At 30.3% G+C, this 20,784-nt stretch overlaps 1 protein-coding gene across 1 annotated transcript in view; it reads left to right on the plus strand.

Moving 5' to 3' along the window:
- The first annotated feature begins 3,134 nt into the window (after positions 1-3,134).
- LOC117182103 (zinc finger protein 1-like) overlaps positions 3,135-20,784 on the plus strand; it is a 53,144-nt gene continuing 35,494 nt past the window's right edge. The window contains exon 1 of the mRNA XM_033375134.1: positions 3,135-4,350. Within this exon, the coding sequence (XP_033231025.1) occupies positions 4,317-4,350 (34 nt within the window). The 5' untranslated portion in view covers positions 3,135-4,316. The remainder of the gene's footprint in view (positions 4,351-20,784) is intronic.

The raw sequence follows: 20,784 nt of genomic DNA on the forward strand, positions 1-20,784 counted from the left end.
CAAATCAAAACTCTAGACTAGATTGATCAAATAATAATTACGAAAAAATTTGTTTATTTAGAAGGAGCAAATGAACAATGGTTTAACCCTTAGCTGTCACTATGGGTGAAAAATATCCCAACCAATTTTTGAGCTTGAATTAACCGTACTAAATTCAATAAAATGGACGAATACGATGTAACTTAAATTAAGCTAATGGCTATAAAACAGATTTAACTTTGAACAACATATCTTAAACTACATTAAATAATTTTGTTTTCAAAAATATTCAATACGGGCTGCGCAAAACACGTTTGAACACTTGGGGTGAAAAATACCAGTTGTGATATTTACGTAATAAAAACGAGTTGTGCCATTCGAGGGTCAAACGTTGAATAATGATTTGAAGCTAAACAAATGAGGTAACGATGGGATCAGTTATACCGGGGCAAGGACAACACTTCACAATACAAGTCTTCTCAAAATATCCCTTCAAAAAAATTGTCTAAGTCTAAAGAACCTGTTCTCCGGATATAATTTTCCAAAGGCCATACCTCCGAGGAAGCCTCTTGATAAAAATAAATATTTAACTCTAATTTTTAAAGGCTTTTCAGGACAAGTCTTACAGCACTGAGAAAAATTGATCATATACCATTTTTGATCTTGGATTACAAAATTTGGAACAGTAATCTTTAGCTATCAAGCCGTATAATCTGAATGTTAATTTTTTAAACCCTGGATTATCAAACTTATAATAGCTATATTTATGTCCGAATTATCGACTGAAATTTTCCTGAAATTTCCTGAAGTCCGTGAAATCTTATGAATTCATTGGAATCCTGCTTTTGAAAAGGTATGATATGCTTTTAGGCAACACTAGAAATGATTTTTGAGAGGATTTCCTGAAGAACTATTCCTAGAAGACGCTTACAGTGGTGCCTCGAAGTAACACATGCCTTTTCAAGTAGGGAGGGAATTTCCTAGGAAGACCTGTTTAATGTTGTTTTGAATATCACATAATTTTTTCTAGCTGAGAAAGGAATCAGTGAGAATACCCGATAGGTTCCTTTTTTAGGAGCTTCATTAGGAATTGAACCACTTTTTAGACAAAAATAGGCATCACGTGTGGTAGTTAAAAACATTACATCTTTTTAATCTAGGAAGGACTTGCTGGAAAAACTCATTTTTTGGGAATAAGCGATGTCCCAGTTGTTGAAAAGAAATTTTCTGGAAAGGTCATATTTTATACATTAATAGCATATTTTATACATTAACATTTGCAAAATGATATCCGCGGATAAAATGTTCCTTTGGAAGGAGCTTTTTAGTAAAACTTATTATTGTTGTCCTGGTATGTTAACATTTTGGGTTCCTTATTATTCACTAAAATTGACTGATGCAGCAGTAAAAAAACTGATTCATTGCTAGAATTCAGTCCCTGAATACAAAAATTTAACTGATTGAAATTCGTGAACAAAATTTTACTGATTCATATTTAAAGAGTACAAAACTCTTTTATCTGGGTGACTACCTCACCGGGAAAACAGATAAACGTGAAATGACCTGAAATTTTATTTGTCAGAAAAGAACTGGGAATGTCTCTCGAGCACAAAAATTTTGACTTGCAGGAGGGAGTTTTATAAAATCGTTATAATTCTGAGTTGAGGCAGGGTATTTCAGTAAAGAATTATAATTTTGGTTTTTAGGCGGAAGTTTTTCTGAAAAATGTATCATTCTGCTTTTTGGGACAGGGGATAAATAAAATAAATATTTAAAAAACGTAAACAATTATAATCATCCTGATTTGGAACAGAGAGTTTTAGTTAAGAATTGTAATTTTGAAGTTGGGACAGGGAATTTCCTCAAAGAATTAGATTTTTGACTTTGGGATCGGATATTTCTAGAAGAAGTATAGTTTTGAGTTTAGAACGTAGAAACTTTCTTCAAGAATTATAAAGTTTGCTTTGAGACAAGGAATTTTAGTAAAGAAATATAATTTTGACAATTATGGCGAGGAATTGTTGTAAAAATATATAATTTTTACTTTTGAACAGGAAATTTTGTAAAGAATTATATTTTTACTTTGCGAAAGACATTTTTCGCAAAGGGTTAAAACTTTTATTTTGGGACACGAAATTTTCTAAAAAAATTTTCTGAGATGGAATAGGAAATTTCCGTAAAGGATTATAATTCTATTTAAGTTTACTTTAGAGCCGGAAATTTCGATAAGAATAATATTTGTTACTTATTGGGATGAGGAGTTTCCGTAAAGAATTATAATTCGACTTGGAACAGGGAATTTTTGACATGGAATGGAAATTTTTGAAAAGAGTGATAATTCTTATTTATAAGAAGAAAAATTGAATAAAGTCTCTGTTCCGTGTCAGAATTCATCACAATTTGAAACTTCCTTCTTCTAAATTTTGAAAAATAGAAGTATAGTATAGTATATTTCTGAATTACAATAGAGGATTTTGTAAATAAATATAATTCTGTCTTGGAAGAGGAAATTTCCGTAAAGAATAATAGTTGAGATTTGCAAACAGAGAATTTCGGTAAATAATTATAAATTTGACATTCAAAGAGGGAATTTCCATAAAGAATATACACATTTTTACTTTGGAATAGGGGATTTCCGTAAATAACTATGATTTAGACTTTATGACAGGGAATTTTCGTAACAGAATTTTCGTAACAGGGAATTTTAAACTTGGAACGGAAATCTTAGAACTTAATTTTCATCCTGATTTAGAAGGGAATTTAAAAAAATCCCTTTGGTAAATGACCGGGAATTTAAAATAATGCATCGGGTAGATATCCTGATTATTTTCTACTTCTATAACAGTTCCATTAATTTACTCTTATTACTCCTATTTATTCTCTACCTGGGTTAGTTCTCTTATCGTCCCAGGGCTTTTCAAAGTGATAGAAATTTCGGGTACGCCACTGCACTAAAGAGGGGAACCCCGTCAGACTCTCAGACTCCAAAGAGAAGGGATTCCCAATACCTGGTGGGGGTGGCTCAGTCAAAGAGGGGGATGACATACCAAGCGGGTGGGGATGATTGCGGGGGAGGTGAAGAGAGAAAAGCATGGGGGCGGTGGCTGCTGCTCTCGCCGCCATCGCCATCCATCCCATCCTATAGTAAACCCAGCAGTCCCAATCCGTCTCTCTGTGTGTGTTAGTTAGGAACGTACCGGTGCTACTCCTAGCTGGTAGTAACACAGACATTTTTGCCTGCCTTGCCATGCCCTAACACCGGTTTTCTTCCCTTCGTTCCTTATTCTTCTCTCTTCCTTTTTTATATTGTATATTCCAATTTACCCCAAATTCTACTATTCCAAAATCCCTACCCCTTCAGCCACTCCATGACAAGAAAAAGAAGTTGACAACGTTACCAAAGTTTACAAAGTGGTCACGCCAGTGTAGTGGACAGAGGATATTTCTTAATTGGATCTGTGACAATTATCACAGAATTGTCATACCGGACGATTGTCCAGGCGCAGCTCAGTTTCTGGGAGCCTACTTTGCCTAGTGCGTGCTGGAATTAGTGCGGGTTCATTGTCATCGTGTGGACGTGTTTCGCGGTTTTACTCTCTCGTCTCTCCCAACCTCCTCTCTTCTATTCCTAAATACTAGTTTTTACCTTTCTTTCCCTACTTTTCCCTCACTCTCCTCGTCTTTCGCACAAAATACGAAAGTGAAGAAAAAGAGAGTAGATTTTCTTACGATTTCCGCACGGATGGACGCCCGCCGTCGGTGATAGTGAACCATTTCTCTTCCCTCCACATACATCCTCAGTTTCTCAAGTCGCCAGCGCCTCAGTTTCCTTTCCAGCTCGTATTTTTAATCTTGAATATTTTTCTTCGGACTGCGAATATTCTCGCTTTTGGAAACTGAGGTATCGATGTACCTCGATGAAGGTGGATAGTGATTGATTGATAATTCGTGGATTTTAAGTGCACCTTGGAAGGAGTTGTGCTTAATGTTAGTTAGCCGAAGTCGTGCTTAATGTTCGGGTTTGGTGCCGGTGCTGTTGCCGTCGACCCCGTCGCCGCTAATCAGTTTTCCGTTGTGTCGCGCGACGAGAAAACGCGCGAGGAGGCGCTATCGAGATCGCGAAGCGTCGACGCGTTACCACCACGCGCTCGACTCTCGTTGAGGTTCAAGAGACAAGGGCTGCCGTGAGAACGGCGCCGTCGTCGTGCTCCACGACGAAGAATATTCAGATATGCCCTAGGATACGCTGAACGCCGCCAGCTACGAGAACAAAGTTGGTTTGGCCGCTGGAGGCGCGAAGCTGCCAGCAAGGAATCACATAGCCCGCGCACGTGAATATGAGCATGACTTTCGTACGGAACGGCTTCAGAGGTGCGTGCTTTTTCTTATTTTGCATTAATTCACATATAAGGGGAAAATCCCGAAATGATCAGCCGAGTGGCCGCTGAATCGGGAAGCCAGGAATTTTTTTGAGACCCGGAAAGACCGGGAAATGATGGTGTATTTATTTTTTGACCGAGTGTTTTACGAATTTCTAGAACAGAAATCTATCCACTTACTTTTAACATCACAAATTTCGTATCACATGATATAATGCATGTTTAAATAAATTTGATTTCAACTTTTTTTAAATTTTAAATTCAATCAAGGTGGTTGCTAGATCGTGATACCGGTAAATGACAGTGGGTTTATGTTTTGACAAGAAATTTTACTAATTTTTAGAAGAAAAATCTAGTTAATCACTTGAAATATAACAAATTTCGTCTCATTTGATTAATCTTTCTATCTTTTCTATCAAATGTTGAATTTTTTAATTGTGACATCGTGCAGTTTACAGTAATTCTAAAATCTGTTATATCAAAAATTTTACATTTTAGCTCTTTATTTTTAAGTATAGGTACAATTTCAATTTAAAGAATTAAAAAATATATTTTTGAAGTCAAAAACATTTACAAATTACAAGTGTTTCAGATTGATAATGTTGATAGAAAGAAATGTTTATAAGTTGATTAACTGTGAATATGGAATTCAAAATTGAATAATAAGTCTGTTCAAAAAATGACAATTTACAGAATTCAACGTTAAAAATTGAACAAATCAAAGAGTTAAACAGTCAACAAATGTAAACATCCGATTGAAACTTATAATCTGTTTTGGAATTTGAAATAATTTCAAATTAAACTTAATTGTTTGATATAAATTTATTTGTAAGTAAAATTGTTGAATTTTTATGTATAAAACAAAATTGTTCATTTTTTAATTTTTTAAATTTAAAACAGCTTTGAATTGTATCATTTTAAACATTAATAAATTTATTTGCTGATTCGTTCTTCCATTTTGAATGTATAGAATTGAAAATGATAGATAACTGAGAAATAACCAGCCATTTTTCCTCAATTAAAACGTCCATCCTACATCAGAATATTGGTTTAGAACTCCGCCCGCTCCCTTAAAATTCGAAAAAAAAACATAAGTGATGTGTCCATATTATAAGGTTATATCGGGAAATATGAATACAGTGAAAGGTTTTACCTCGGAGAGTGCATAATTAAGCTTCTATGTTGGGTGGCGAACTCCAGAAGCTTTGGAATCCCATTTCAATTGTCCTGGGGACACAGCGCCCTCAACTTTATATAAACTTTTATTTATAGTTAATTCTGAACCAATCTATTCAGATTATTACAAAGTAATTATCCAAACATTCATACATTTCGGTAAATTGAGGTAAAAATGTATTCATCAATTAAAAAGAAAGTAGTTTGGAATTTAAATTTGATTTGTGAACTTTTTTGTGTTCTGATTACGGTGCATAAAAAAAGGTAACTTTTAACTTATACTACCAGAGTTAAAATCTTTCAATATGCATGTTCAGAGATAAAACCTTGTTTATGAGAATATCGGTAATAGTATGGCGCAATTGAGTGCCAGTAGTAAATTTCCACCTGAGAAACTCATTTGATTATACCGGTGTCAATAAAACAGTGATAATATACTAATTATTATTATTATTATTATTATTATCATTATTACTGATGGAGTACTTAAAAAGGAAATTAAATTTTTCGTAAAGATTTGAATTTTAAATAATGACAATCACAGTCATGAATTTTGTAGTCATAATAGCCTGCGGTTAGACGATACTGTTCTCTGTTTCTCCTGTATTCTTATCTTTTTGGCCCTATAGTACCTTCTTATTTTTTAATTGATTTATTTTTTGAAGTTAGCTACGAAAAAATTACATGTTTTACGCAAGATTCAATTCATCTTGACCCATTTTAAAAGACCGTTGCTACGTGTATTAAAATTTCGGTACAAATAGCGGAACCTGGAGAAAGTACTTTTTGTACCCAAATTTCTGCACAAATAACCGGATATTTTCGGCAATTGGAAATAGTTCAAAGAAAACAGTTCCTAAATCAAGAATTCATAGCATTCAGTTTTTATTAGTATTTTCTTCATAAACTCACCGTCAAAATGTGGTTCTTCTAATAAACCGCTTCATTTATAATTCTGTCATTCATTCTAAAAAATAAGTTTAATTTAATAATTATATATAATTATATTTTATGTATATCATATAGTTATATATACAATTATATATAAATATAATGTATTTAGGAACACGTTACGGGATGACATTTACTCATATCTATAATCAAAGTTATGTACCTTAAGTTCTGAAGTCTGAACGTTCAAATGAACAAAATATTTTTTCCCAATTATATTTTGTCCATAAATATTGTTCCAAATACAATAAAAAATGCATTATAATTTTGTTTTAGTAAATATATTATTTATAATATAAATTAACAAAAATTGTAGCCATTTTCATTAGTTTGAAAAATCATCAGTAAAAAAATTCGTTCATTTGAACGTTCAGAACTTCAAGCACATATCAAAGTTATGATAAAACCATGCAATTTCAAAAAATTATGTATTCCTCTAAACTAGGGATCTAGGGATCTAGGGATCTAAAATCGTTATTTTCTTGTAGCCTAAAGTAAAATATTGACTATAATTGTTCATTGTTTCTAGATTCTGTTTCCATTTTATTCTTAATCTTTCAATGAGCGGATCAACGTGTCAGTTTTTTACCAGTTGAGAATTTACCAGATGTACCATCTGCAGTCATGTATTTAATGAAGAAACAAAAATGTTTATGTACCTGAAGTTCAGAACGATCTAATAAACGAAACCTTTTTTCCCAGTTTCACTTTATCAAAAAATACATTTAGGATAATGTATTCAAAGTTTATTTTGTAATCTGATATTTGCAATATAAATTAAATCAATATTTTAGCGCTGTTTTTAGTTTACAAAGCTATCAGCACAAATTTCGTTCATTTAAACGTTCAGAACTTCAAGCACATAAATGTTTACCTTCTCTCTCGATTACTATGTTGCACATATATAATTTGACTTCATTCGATTTTCATACTAAAGAGTTTAAATATACAATTACTTAAGACAGAATAAAAAACAAAAAAAAATCTTCATCTCGATCTCAGAGTAATGTTTACCTGAAACAAAATTTACCTTCACATGTTAAGATATATCCTCGGATTTATCCACCGCGTTAGGTATATGATTACCATGTCAACTTTATTGTATCTGCTTTTGCTTCGATGCGGAAAAAATCAATTGGTTCCCTAGTAATTATAAAAAGACATAGAAAGAGAAAAGTGAGGGGTTGGGTTTCGTAGACTTCTTCCTTTTTTCTGCTTCTTTTTTCAATTGTTATTTTTTTGTCTCTAATGAGCCAAAAAGTGAGGTAGTTTGGAAATCTGTTTTTTAAATTTAAATATTTTTCATGCTCATTTTGGATAAAATTATTCGTGAAAATACAGATTTATTTTTTATCTTAAATTTCAAAATGTTACCGCTTAAAAGATACCCACAATAAAAATGCACTCGTTTTTTTTTTTTTTTAATGACGACAGAAAACGATATTTTGGCTCTTAATCAGATTCGTTAATTCTATCGCGTATATGAAATAATGTAAACATCAATGTACCTTTTCCACCCAATGTTATTCCAATTCAATATTTAATCTTGATCTCGATTTTCTTTTGTTTATAAAACTTTGTTATTTCTGTACCCTGTAACAGTGTAAACTGTAAAGTGTAAAAAAGGGAAAAGAATCATGAGGTAAAATCAAAAACTGAACCTGTGATATGAATGGGTCCCATGAGAGTCTGACGTGAAAATCCTATCCAGATGATGCGTTGGCATCTCTTGCTGTTACAAACGCTGGGAGAACGTTTTTGTATCAGCATATGGGCTGACATTGGCTGACATGAACTGACGCGCATTAATTTTTTCTTCTTTCTGAAATTCTACACGTCTCTTGATTCTCACATTAAAATTTCGGTTCTAAAAGAGATGATTAAGGTCAATCAATAAAAATAAAAATTTACTATCGTTTTTAAAAAAATTTATTAAAAACATTATTTTTGAAGCGATTTTAATCAATGTATAATTATATCTATTTTTAGCATATGCTGGAGAAGGAAAATATGTTTTTCTCTTATAAACTTTCTCTTTTTTTTCTTATAAGCTAAATATTAGTTTTGCCTTATATTTATATTTCTTTTTCCTTGTAGTTGCTTCTTCCTGATGATCATATTTTTAGTTAAAAATTGTACGCTAAAAAAAATGTCTTTAAATTAACCAGAATTCTGTTTAAATATACCCCTACTATTTTTTCTGGTTGAAATATTCAGAATTCTGATTGAGTTAGCCAGCCATTTTTTTTACTATATCAACAATTTGGTTAAAGTCACCTTTTTAGTTGAAAATTCAATTGTTTTGGTAAAAAATGGTCTTTCTGGCTTAAAAATTTAACTGTATTTTTGTAGAAAGATAACTTTTTATTAAAAATTCATATGTTGGTGTTGAAAATTCAACTGAACTCTTTCATGGTGCAAAACTCAACTTTTTTTTAATTTGTCTTTTTGGTTTAAAATGTATCCGTTTAAGTAGAAATTTAATTTTTTTAAATAAAAATGCAACTGTTTTTTTTTTTTTTAGAAACTTGCCCTTTTTCCCCTTGTTTGAAATTATTTTTGGGCTGAAATATCACTTTTCTAGTTTTGGTTGAAAATGGATCTTTTGTTGTTGAAACTTCAACTATTTGTTTAAAAACTTGTCTTTCTTGGTATAAAATTAACCTTCCTGGTTCAAAGTTTGTCTTTGTTTTTAAAATTCCTCACTTTTTGGTATAAATTAAATCTTTTTTTGGTTAAAGTATGGACAAATTTGTTGTTGAGAATTCATCTTTTTGTTGAAAATTCAACAGTCTTCTAAAAATTACATCTTTTCGACTTGGAATTTAACTGTTTACTTGAAAATGCTACTGTTTTTGGTTGAAGTTGATTTTTTATTTTTCTATTTGAAAATTCGACTATTTGGTTCAAAATTTATCTTTGTAGTACGTAGGTTGAAAATTTAGCTTTTTGATTGTTAATGCAAGTGTTTGGTGCAAAATTGATTTTGTTGTTAAAATTCAAGTATTTGATTGAAAATGCAATTGGTTTTGGTTGAATTTTAATCTTTTATGTTTCGGAATGCGACTATTTTGTTGAATATGCTTCTATTAAAATTCATGTGGTTGAATTTCTGAACGTTCAAATGAACGAAATTTTTTACTAATGACTTTGCCAATCTGGAAAAGTGCTAAAATGTTTGTTAATTTATATTGGAAATAATTTTTTATTGAAAAAGAATTATAATGCATAATTTCAAATGCAGTTGGAACAATATTTATGGTTAAAATGGAAATGTCGAAAAATATTTCGTTCATTTGAATGGTCAGAAATTCAGGTGCATTTAAAATTCATACTATTTGACTAAAAATTAATTCTTCATGATTGGAAAGTCATTTTGTTCGTTGAAATGAATTAATTAAAATTTTTTAATTTTAATTTGGAATTGTTTTATTTCGTTTAAATGAGATTCTATGAATCTGCGTTAAAAAGTTTACAATATTAAAATACTGATTTTCGAATATTAATGGTCAGGGAAAAGTAAGGGAATTTCGAAAATAAAGTTTTGCGACCACCCTGTAATAGTAAACCAAAGTTTTTATTCCCAGCGCTATATTTTTTTAAAAGAGAGACATAAAAGTAATTAATGCACAGCAAAGTTTCATCCCATGATACTGCTCGCATCCGCTCTCGGTTTGCCATTGCGAATAAAAAGAGGCGCTATAATTGTTGTCGCTGCGTACTCGAGAGTACTTACACTCGGTTTAACGCGCATATGTATACAATTATACATAATTGTTTATAATTAATAATCCTATTGATATATATGTATGCTGCAAAAAGTTCACTTGTAGCAAGTAAATGATTAAGGTAACACAGATTATATGGGAAATTTGAGTTTTATAAAAAGCAACATAATATTTACCTTAAAAAATATTTATAGGATTTTATCGTGATTATTTCTAAGGGGACTTATTCTCAGAGTTCATTTTGTTGTAAAAGGTATTGACCCGCAAAGACCGGTTGGAACTCGTGCCAATACCAAAGGGCACAAAATGGCAGGTGTATAAGAGGATTAGGTCGGCTTAGTGGTCCCGATTTTACATGCTTTTGTTGTTAGTTTATGACCTCTCATGTCGAGTGAATAGGATCAACTTATTGACTAACATTATTGTCGTTCAGTTTCATAATTTGGGTTCTTACCTGAATGTCATCACTCGGTAATATTCTATTATTCTTTTGTGTAATTCAAACCAGAGATCAGATTTTATTATAGAAGACATAACTAAAGAAATGTATTAGATACTAGAGTATAGACATAAACTATAGATTAATAATATTTTTAAACGGGGAAACACGGGAAATGGTCGTGAATTTTACCATTTTTTTTAAATCTATTCAATCACTTAAATCTTAAAATATATCACAAATTTCAAATCACATAATGTAATCAATGTAATGTAATGTAATTTAAAATACGTTCGATTTCTGCTTTTTTAAAATGCTAATTTCACTTGTTAACTTTTAGAAAAATATTGAATCAATCAGTTTAAAATTCTTATTTCTAAAATCTTTTGTTTTTCAAATTTTCCATTTTTGCTCCTCATTTTTAATCATCAATCTTCAATTTAAAGAATTTAAAAATGCCGTTTTAAAGACTTATACAGTTAAGAATTAAAACTGTTTAAACTTGAAATTATTGGATAAAAAAAGATTAAGGTGATCATCTGTAAATATAAATTAATTAATGATTATTAAAATTGAAATTTAGTTCAAGTGTTAAAAAATTGAACGCAATGATTTATTTTACAAGATGACTTTGAATCTATTCAAAATTAAATAAAGTACATATTTTAACCTTGAAAATTGATCTGTTTGATCGTCCCAATGATTGTTCATAAACTGTTTTTAATTTTTAAATCATTTTAAATTAATATTTAGCAATATTTCTCTGTCCATTTAAAATGAGCAAGTTATAAATCAAATATTTATAACTAAACAATTTGAAATTTAATTGTTTGAAACAGAAAGTCTTGAAGTGTTAGAATATCATAGTTATTTTAATCTTTAAAAGTTACAATTTTCATTGTTCTAATTTAAAATTTTAATTTTTAAGTCAAATTGTTGGATCTCGATGTATGAACTATAATAAACCATTGCACAATTATTAATTTGATACGATTTAAAATTAATACAATCAATTTTTTTGTTTGTGAATTGCAAGATAAACTGCAAATTTTGTATTTTAATATTCTTATTGAGTTTGAAAAACGGAATTTTTTGTTTTTAATTTTTGTTGACTTGGAAGAGCACAATTTTTTTGGGACATGTGTTATTTTTAACAGTTTTATTAATTTGAGTTGAAAGGGCAAATTGGTTTTAATTTAAAGCATGAACAGTAATAGCCTGGACTTATAATTTTTAACCGTAAATCGTTTAACTGATGTTTAATTTATAAAAGTAAAATATCCAATTTTGCAGTTTAATGGCATTTAATTTGTAATAGTTTGAGTATTTTAATTTTTTAATTTCAATAATATTGCAGATAAACTAATATCCATTGAATAAAATAAGTCCGAATATAATAATTCTATTGAAATAATATTCAATTCAATTATTAGTAATTATTACATCATACAGTCTGCTTCTTTTCTTTTATTCTAAAATGATGATTGCACCTGGACTTTAAACCGTTGATATAATATACCTTCAAGGCGATGAATCATTTGTTACAATTCGTAGAAATGCGTTGCTTTTACAGATTGTGAATATTCGGCACACCTTCACGTAGGTCTCATAGTGGGTCAGTAATTCGAATCCCATAACAAATGGCATAAGCAGGCCTCATATTACAACTGGAAGGTTAAAATGCAGGCGAAGATATTATTGCACGGTCGACTTTTATACAAGCGTCGTTGAAACAAAGTAGTTCTGAGTATTCAAAGACTCAAAGGTCTTTGCCACCAGGTACGATAGGTATTTTTGCGCTTTAGAACGTGATAATATTTATAAACTTATTTTTATTTCGAAGAAGCTATTATTTAATGGAAATTAATCATGGTGTCTTGGAGAGGTACAGAATAATGCAAATAATTTCAAATTCAAATTGTACAATTACAATCGAAACACACAAATACCCAGGTATCTAAACGGTGCAAACAGTTGCCAAACTGCATTATGTAACAAATTGAACGCCAACGTTTTGATGAGATTTTTTCGCTCGATTCTTACTTGGGTATATTGGGTGAAAATAAAATGTGTAAATTGTAAAATGTTTTTGATCACCAAAGTTAAGCTGCTCTTGGTTTGTTTGAAACTCGGATGGGGGCCGGTGTACTCGGGTATGGAGTGGAATTCTACCTTCACTCTCGAACCAAAATTTCATATTAATTTAATTAAAAGAACTTATGGGTGCAAAAGGAAACCTTAATTTTTGGCATTAGGAATAGAGTTATTTAAAAAAAAAAGTTAAGTGAATAAAATGTATGTTAGCTGGCCTATGGTATGTTAGTCTGGCCTTGCTTGTTTGCATTAATTAATCATATTTTCGGTTTATTTGTTTTTTTATACATATAAAGAATATTTTCTCGATGTCACTTAGTATTTGGAATCCATCGTCTTGAGTATTTTAATTTTTCATCATGAGCAATTAATTAAAACTATTGTGGCCAATAGAACTGAAGTTATTTATGGTGGTCACAATATATTAATGTTGTGTTTCGGAAGCCTAATCTAAATTTAAACTTTGTTCTAGAATAAATTACGAACTTTATTTTCAAAGTCTCTGCTGATTGCAAATGTTTGATGATACCTATATCACTGAGAAAAATATTTGGTTTTGATAACAAAACATTTTTCCAAGAGAGTATAAGTGATAATAACTCATTTAGGATATACAATATGTGTTATCAATTGTGTTGTTAAATTAAATCGGTTTAGATTAAAACATTTGCATAGTTAATACAAAAATCAGTGCACCACTATCGCTAAGTGATATATACGGATAAAAATTCTGAAGGACAAAGAAACAAAGACTTATCACCGTATACATATAGTGACTGCACTCAACATAATTGTCCGACATGTGCAGTGTTCGTGTTCAGCAATTTGCTATTTGATCCAGTCCAACCCGAAAGTTCAAGCTGACGTTGCATTTAACTATCGGCAGCGCGATAATGCTCCGAGGACAATCTGAATGGTTATTACACTGTTTAGTGTTTACCGTTTCGCTTTTATCTCTGTGCACACATTTTCACGAAATTTCAGGTTAATCCTCGTATTTTCGTAACTTTTGACCAGGCAATTTATTCTCTAATAACAAGTCTGTTTTTCCCTTATCTTCCACTGGCTTCTGACTCAGAGAAGTGCAAATATATAAGTTTCAGGTATGACTAGAGTCATTAATCAATAATTGACAAATCTTCAGAGCTTCTTTTTCAATCTGCTTGCTATAATAAATATAGATTGTTCTATTTTGAATAAACTCATTATGAAAATGTTCAATTTGAATCGAAGACATGAGAATAACATCTGGATAGGGATCATTTAAAGTTGGCATGATCCTTATTCAGCTAATATTATACTCATGTATTCAATTGTTTCATTGTTTTCAGAATTACTCGATTTTGATGGCTTCTTTTTTGAAATTGTACAATTTGAAAGGTTTTTCATTTAAATATTATCGAATTGAAAGAGATTCCATCCTGTACAATATGGAACGTTTAAGTTTCAAATTGTTTATTTCGAATTATTGTTGCGTTTAAAGACCTCGAAATCAAAATTGCTTAATTTGTATAGCTTCTACTTTCCAAATAACCCGCTGGGCTCAATAAGGGTGTTCTGGCATTTTCAAAAATCACTTGTGTTTCATTTGTTTCTCATGAAGTTATATGCACAAAGTAAATGAAAAATAAGTGACTTCGGAAAATGTAAGAACACCATTAATCCACGTGTTTTCGTAACTTTGGCCTAGAAATTTCTTCTCTAATACCAAATCTCTTGTTCACTTATCGCCCACTGGCTTCTGACTCAGAAAAGTGCAAATTTACGTTTGAGCGGCGAGTGGAGTCATTAATCAATAGTCTGTCTGCAGAGAGGAATAATGGTCCAAATAACAATAGAAAATTCTCTTTAAACTTCACACTAAATCCCAAAGATAATTTGTATCTTCAAGTTGAATCCAGTCCCCAGATATAATTATCTGTATGTAAATGTATTATATTTTTTAAGCTCAGATAACAAATTATTGTGTTAAGTATCTTCATTTACTATCACGATTTTAAAGAAATCATAATTTGGAAAATAATGGTGTTGATATCTAATTCATTTAAAAAGAGCCAGCTATATTTTGATTGCAAAATTCAAATATACAATTGTTTTCATCTCCACCCGCCCTTTTTTTTAAATTTTTCTGTTTCTCACTGTTTTCAAGAAACTTACACTTTTCCTTGTCTTTTGTTCGCCTAAATATGAACTGAATTAATAGAACCCAATAAGTTTATGCAACTATTTTTTGTTTAAAACTCATTATTTTGGATTCTGATTTCTACTATTATATTTTTGAATCAGAATGAACCTTTTTTGATTAAAAAATTATTGTATTTGTTGCAAATTCAAAAATATTCTTGAAAAGATGCATCCATTTAGTTGAAAATTTAACTATTTGATTGAAAATTCATGTATTTTGTGGAAAACTCGTCTGTTTTTAATGAATTTGACTATTGTTTTATTTAAAAATTAATATATTTTTTGGTTGAAACTTCAACTACTCGAATCGAAGTTGTTGCTGCTTTCTTCAAAATTTAGTGTTTGGTTGAAGATTAGTCCATTTGGTTGAAAATTAGTCCATTTGGTTGAAAATTGAAATATTTTGTTGAAAATTCGTTTTTTTTTTTTAGAAAATTAATCCTTTTTGTTTTAATTTCATATTTTTATAAAATGCATCTTTCCAAATAATTTAAAAATATTTATTGAAAAATAATCTATTTCGTGGGTGGATTGAACTGTTTGTAGAAAATTTGTCTTTTTTGGTTGCATAATTTAATTATTTGTTTCTAAGTAGAAGATTCCACTTTCTCCTCTGAAAATATGAACTTTTTAGTTGAAAATTCCACTGCTTGGTTGAAGGTTGAACCAGTTTCTTTAACATTTTTTTTTCTTGGTTGAAGATTCAAAATTGTAGTTAAAACATCATCTCTGTGGTTACAATTTAATTTTTTTGTTGTTAAAAATTAATTTTTTAAACTGAAAATTTGTCTATTCTATTTTTTATTAAAAACTTATGTTTTCGAGTTGACAATTCAACTATTTTCTTGAACATTTGTCTTTTTTGGTCGAAAAATCATCTTTCTTAGTTGAAAATTCCTCTTTGTTGTTTAAAAATATTTTTGTTGAAAATTCAACTGCATTTGAAAATTTAACTATTTGAAAATTTATCTTTGAGGGTCGAAAATTTACACGGAGAAAAATGATTCTGCAGAGTTTACAGAATTTCCAGTAACTTGGAAAACTTAAAGATACTTTCTATAAAATGTTTGGAACTTTTTTGTTAGAATTTACAGATTAAAGGTATCAACTTGACAGAAAAGTTTAGTAAATGTTTCAGAAAATTCTGTAAATGTATTCAATTACTGAAAATTATCTTTAAAATTGTGCAGAAAATTCGGTGATCTTTACAAAAAAACTATGCTGTCCCTATTTTGACTGAAAATACTGTAGCAGACATTTTTTCTGCGTGGCAAATATCGTAACAACTATTTTGTTGATAATGTAATTATTTTATTAAAATCTAATTAGCGTATTGAAAATTCAATAATTTTTGTCAAATCCATCTTTTTTGGTTGAAAATTCAATTTTTTGTTTCTGGAAATACGTCCTTTTTGACATTAAAAATTCATATCATTTGGTTGAAAATTTGTTGTTTAAAATTCAACTATTTTTTTTAAATACAATATATTTCGAATTGAAATCCTAGAGGAGTGTTTAAAGCATTTCATATTGAATTCAAAATGATATCTAGAATGATTTTATTTAAAAGAATCAATTTCTCTATTTTCGTGAAAAGTCACCCTGTTTTCCCTCTTTTGAGAGCATTTTGGGCTGTGAAGTCTTTGATTGATTTTGAAATTTTTTGAGTAATTTCAAATTAAATAATATAGTGTATAGCCTGTAGTATCGTGTACACAAATTATGGTTCTAAAGTTGATGTATTTTCGTTGTTTAATTGAAATACAGGATTACGCAGAAAAGCGTGAATTGTGTCTACGAAGTTGTAAAATATGAGAGGCAGGTGTCATTAATGTATTACAATATTTCGTGTTTCCAATGCCGAAAACATTGTTGGCATGTCGAGAACAGAATATTCTTGCGCCTCGTCGAGCGCTAACTGCAGTAAATCGGCTAATTTTCTCATTGCTTCCGCCCCGATAAAACTCACTCTTGATTCCCGTAAACACGCTAACTGGTTGCTTTTGATGCTACATTTTTAACCAGCTTGAAATCATATATAATTCTCTAGGCACAATTTGTAATTCATTATTTGTCATCAGAAAATATTTTTATTTTATTTATTGCGTTCAGCTTTTGTTAAAGCTTGTGTCCTTGTATTTTTATTTTACTAAAACAAGATAGGTAATTTTTATGGTGTGCATAGTACATTTTAAATATATTTTTTGTAATTTATCTACTTTCCTTTATTTTTTTTATTTTTTATTTCTCGGTTGAAAATTTAACTATATTTGTGAAGTAACTTTTTTGTTGAAAATTTATATTTTCGGATTTAAAAGTCAAATATTTTCAAAACCATTCGAGGTTTTAACTCGGAAACTCAACACTTTTATTGAAAATTAGAGATTACATTTTTAAATAAAAATTACTCCTTTATTTGGAAAAAAATGGAGTTAAAAGTAAAGTTAGTGCAATCTTTAAAATTTATTCGAATATTACAATAAGTCTAATTTCAAAGATTTTGCCTGACTTTTGGTTACACCTTTCTTCTAAAGAAAGGAGTCATTTTGATTTTTAAAAATGCAAAAAGAAATTTTTTATCCTATATAAGCCGGTTTGATCTGAAGTTAAATTTTTAATTATATCGAAAAATTCTATGTTCGAAACGTGTTCAAACTTATGTGGGAAATTTCGAACAAACTATCGCACACCTCTTTTGAAGATACTTTTCAAATTGAAATCTTAGTAATATGTTACCTGCATTAATGTTATTTAAAAGAATTTATTCTATTCCTATTATTCCCCTATTTTCTTAAGAAATCACCACAGCTCTTCTATTTTGGGAGCATTTTGGGCTGTGAAGTCTGAAAGCACTTTTACAAGAGTTTACATTATATTCATTATATATTTTACCTTGAATTTCTAAAATACTTAGTTCTTTCGAAAATGCATGTACGCAAAGCAATTATCATTCTAAACACTTTAAAGTCAATCGAGAAAAATGTAATTTATGGCCGGGAAAGGCAGAAAATAGCCTGGCCACCCTTTTAATATTACAAGAGCTTCTCGACGCCATCAGAAAAATCTTTTGGACTTAAAAGTATGTAGCATTTATTTCGGAATATCGTCACATGTATATAGGAAATACGAATGTACAGGTATATATAGCGAAGCTGAGATACCACGCGCGATCTCCTACGCGTGAAGTAAAGTAAACGATTCCTCGGTGAGGTCATTGAGCTTGATGGGGCGCGGCCGCCATGTCCGAACTGGTCCGAACCTTTATCCACTGCGTGATTCTGCAGCTACTATACTGGTACAGCTTCAGCTTCTGCCTGTCTGCCTGCCACTTCTGCCCACCAAACAAGAGAGACTTATAACTTTCTTTGGCTAGCATCGATTGCGTTTCGCATCACGCGCGAAAAAAAATTAGCAACTTGCTCCTTATTCCCCAGGATGCCAAGATCTGATCTTATACTTGTATGTATGTAGTTCACGAGGGATTTATAGCGAGGACGAGCCTTGAATTTATGGTTTCTCAAAGCCCCGGCAAATAAATAAAAGAGAGTCTTTCCATCTCATAGCAAATCTTTATGGCAATGGCAATGGCAATGGCAATCAATTAAATAAAAAACTGTCTCAGAAAAAGACAAAAACAAGTAGGGTGCGTTGTTTGAACAATCAGCTGAGCGACAAGTGTGACGCCATATTGAATATTCTACATCTATACTACTTGAATTCGATCACAGCTGTCGTGACATCAAAATAGATACAATTATGTATATATACGTTACAAAAGAGCTTGCATAAGAAAATGCATGGACGTGAAGAATGCTAGAGAGGTATGCCAGGGCATGATAACTTTGGGAGGATCTTCAACTGGGGTGATAGCTACAGATATCGATTAGCAACATGGGTCGGATCAGGGTTGCGGAACAAACGTGTTATTTAAATAATTTTTTTTAATTCCTTATTTTAAGTTTGAAAGATGAAAAGTGAAGAATTTTTATATACGCTTATAAAGGGATAAGAATGTTCAAATCGCTTCCGCATGTATCAAGCTTATATCATAATTAAAAAAAAATTCTTAATCGAGTTTAGCTTTTTTGAAATATCAACAAAGCTTTCAAAAAAGTTTGATTTAGTTAACGGTAAATTAAAAAAATGTATTAATCATATTTTTTCTCGGTTTGTTCACATAAATTTTACAACCTTTCGTAGGACTAATTTTGCATTTTTTGGTTATTTTGAAGTGTCCTAAGAACAAATATGTTATAGATGTGATTAAACAAAACTAATTTGATGAGAAATACTTGGAAAAAATATGTTTATACATTATTATTTGCTACCGAAAACTGTACGCATAAAAATTCGAAATAATTTTTGTACACATGACATTATTTTTGTAGTGTTTTAAACTGTAAAAATTTGAATCCCTCCGTCGTTGGCAAAAGTATATCTACATTTTTTTTTTTTTTTTTGATTAAATATTATCCTGATAAGATACCTAAACTTTTACAAATTTCACAAAAATAAATTTCAAAACATTTAAAAAATGTACATGACTTTTTTTTAATTTTATATTTTTTTATATTATTTTTTTTAGTAACATGTCATATCTTCATCGAAAAAATATCCTTAAGTTGTCTACATCGACATATTTTTTCCCAAATTAATCGGAGTGGTGTGTAACGTTTAAAAAAAAATAGGTTAATATAGAATTATGAATTATAATTAGATTAGCATGCTAAAATGCTTTCCGTTTTTTGAGCGAAGACAGAAAAATTGCAAGCGTTATAGCGAACTAATTAGAATTCATCATTCTAGAACCTAAATTGTCATTAAACATATACCTTTGTTTCGTGTTCAACTTTTTGAAATAAAAGCCTTCAATTCGAGCATTTTAAGATATTGAGTGGGCTATATACATTTAGATATGTAATTTCAATTCAGTACTAATTCAGCAAAAACCATTGATAATGTTGAAAGTAACCAATTTTATTCCAAATTGTAAACAATAATCTTTTAAAAATTGACAACGTTTTAGATCGAATAATTCTACATTTAGAAATTCCAAATTAGACAGATGTAAATTGATTTCCTGAAAATTATAAAATTTCAAATTGATATCCTTCAGAATTGAAGATTTAATTTAACCCTTGTGTTGCCAGTCGGGTACCCGGGTACCCCGACAGAAAAATCATGATTTTCATACAGTATATCATAAAAATAAAGTGTGTTATATAGTATATGAAGTAAATATGGATAATTTTATAAATAATAACAAAATATATACATTTTTAATTGAATTTTCTTGAATTTTTGGACGTAATACCGAGACTCCTCGGAAACAAGAAATTTGCGATGTAGCTGCGCACGTTTTATATCTGTTTCAGTACTACCAAGGTCACTGCACATTATTAAATTATTATATTCAAGTAGGAATACCTTCCTAGAATATGAATAATTAAATATTGATTGAATACACATAGTTACTTCAAGTTACAATGGACTTTTAACATCTATTTCGTTGGCGGGGTACCCAGGTACCCGGGTGGCAGACGCTGTGAGTTTTCTTGGGCGGCAACACAAGGGTTAAAGACTTCAAGATTGTACAAATGTTTAAATTACTTCCGCATGTAGATTAAAAGAATTACAATTGAATGGAAATAAATATTAGCTTAAATATATTTATTTGCAATATAAGTTTTTTTTTACTGTATTAATAAATTATTTTGCATATAGTCACTTCGTTTAAAACTTTAAAACGCGTATCGCTTTACGCACTTCTAGTGCATTTCATGCTAACCAAAAGAAACCATCTCTCGATTATTATCTTGCTGAATTTCTCTTGAATGGAGACCATATCTCGAAC

This window comes from Belonocnema kinseyi, chromosome 10 (assembly GCF_010883055.1).
Source record: "Belonocnema kinseyi isolate 2016_QV_RU_SX_M_011 chromosome 10, B_treatae_v1, whole genome shotgun sequence".
Classification (NCBI taxonomy): domain Eukaryota; kingdom Metazoa; phylum Arthropoda; class Insecta; order Hymenoptera; family Cynipidae; genus Belonocnema; species Belonocnema kinseyi.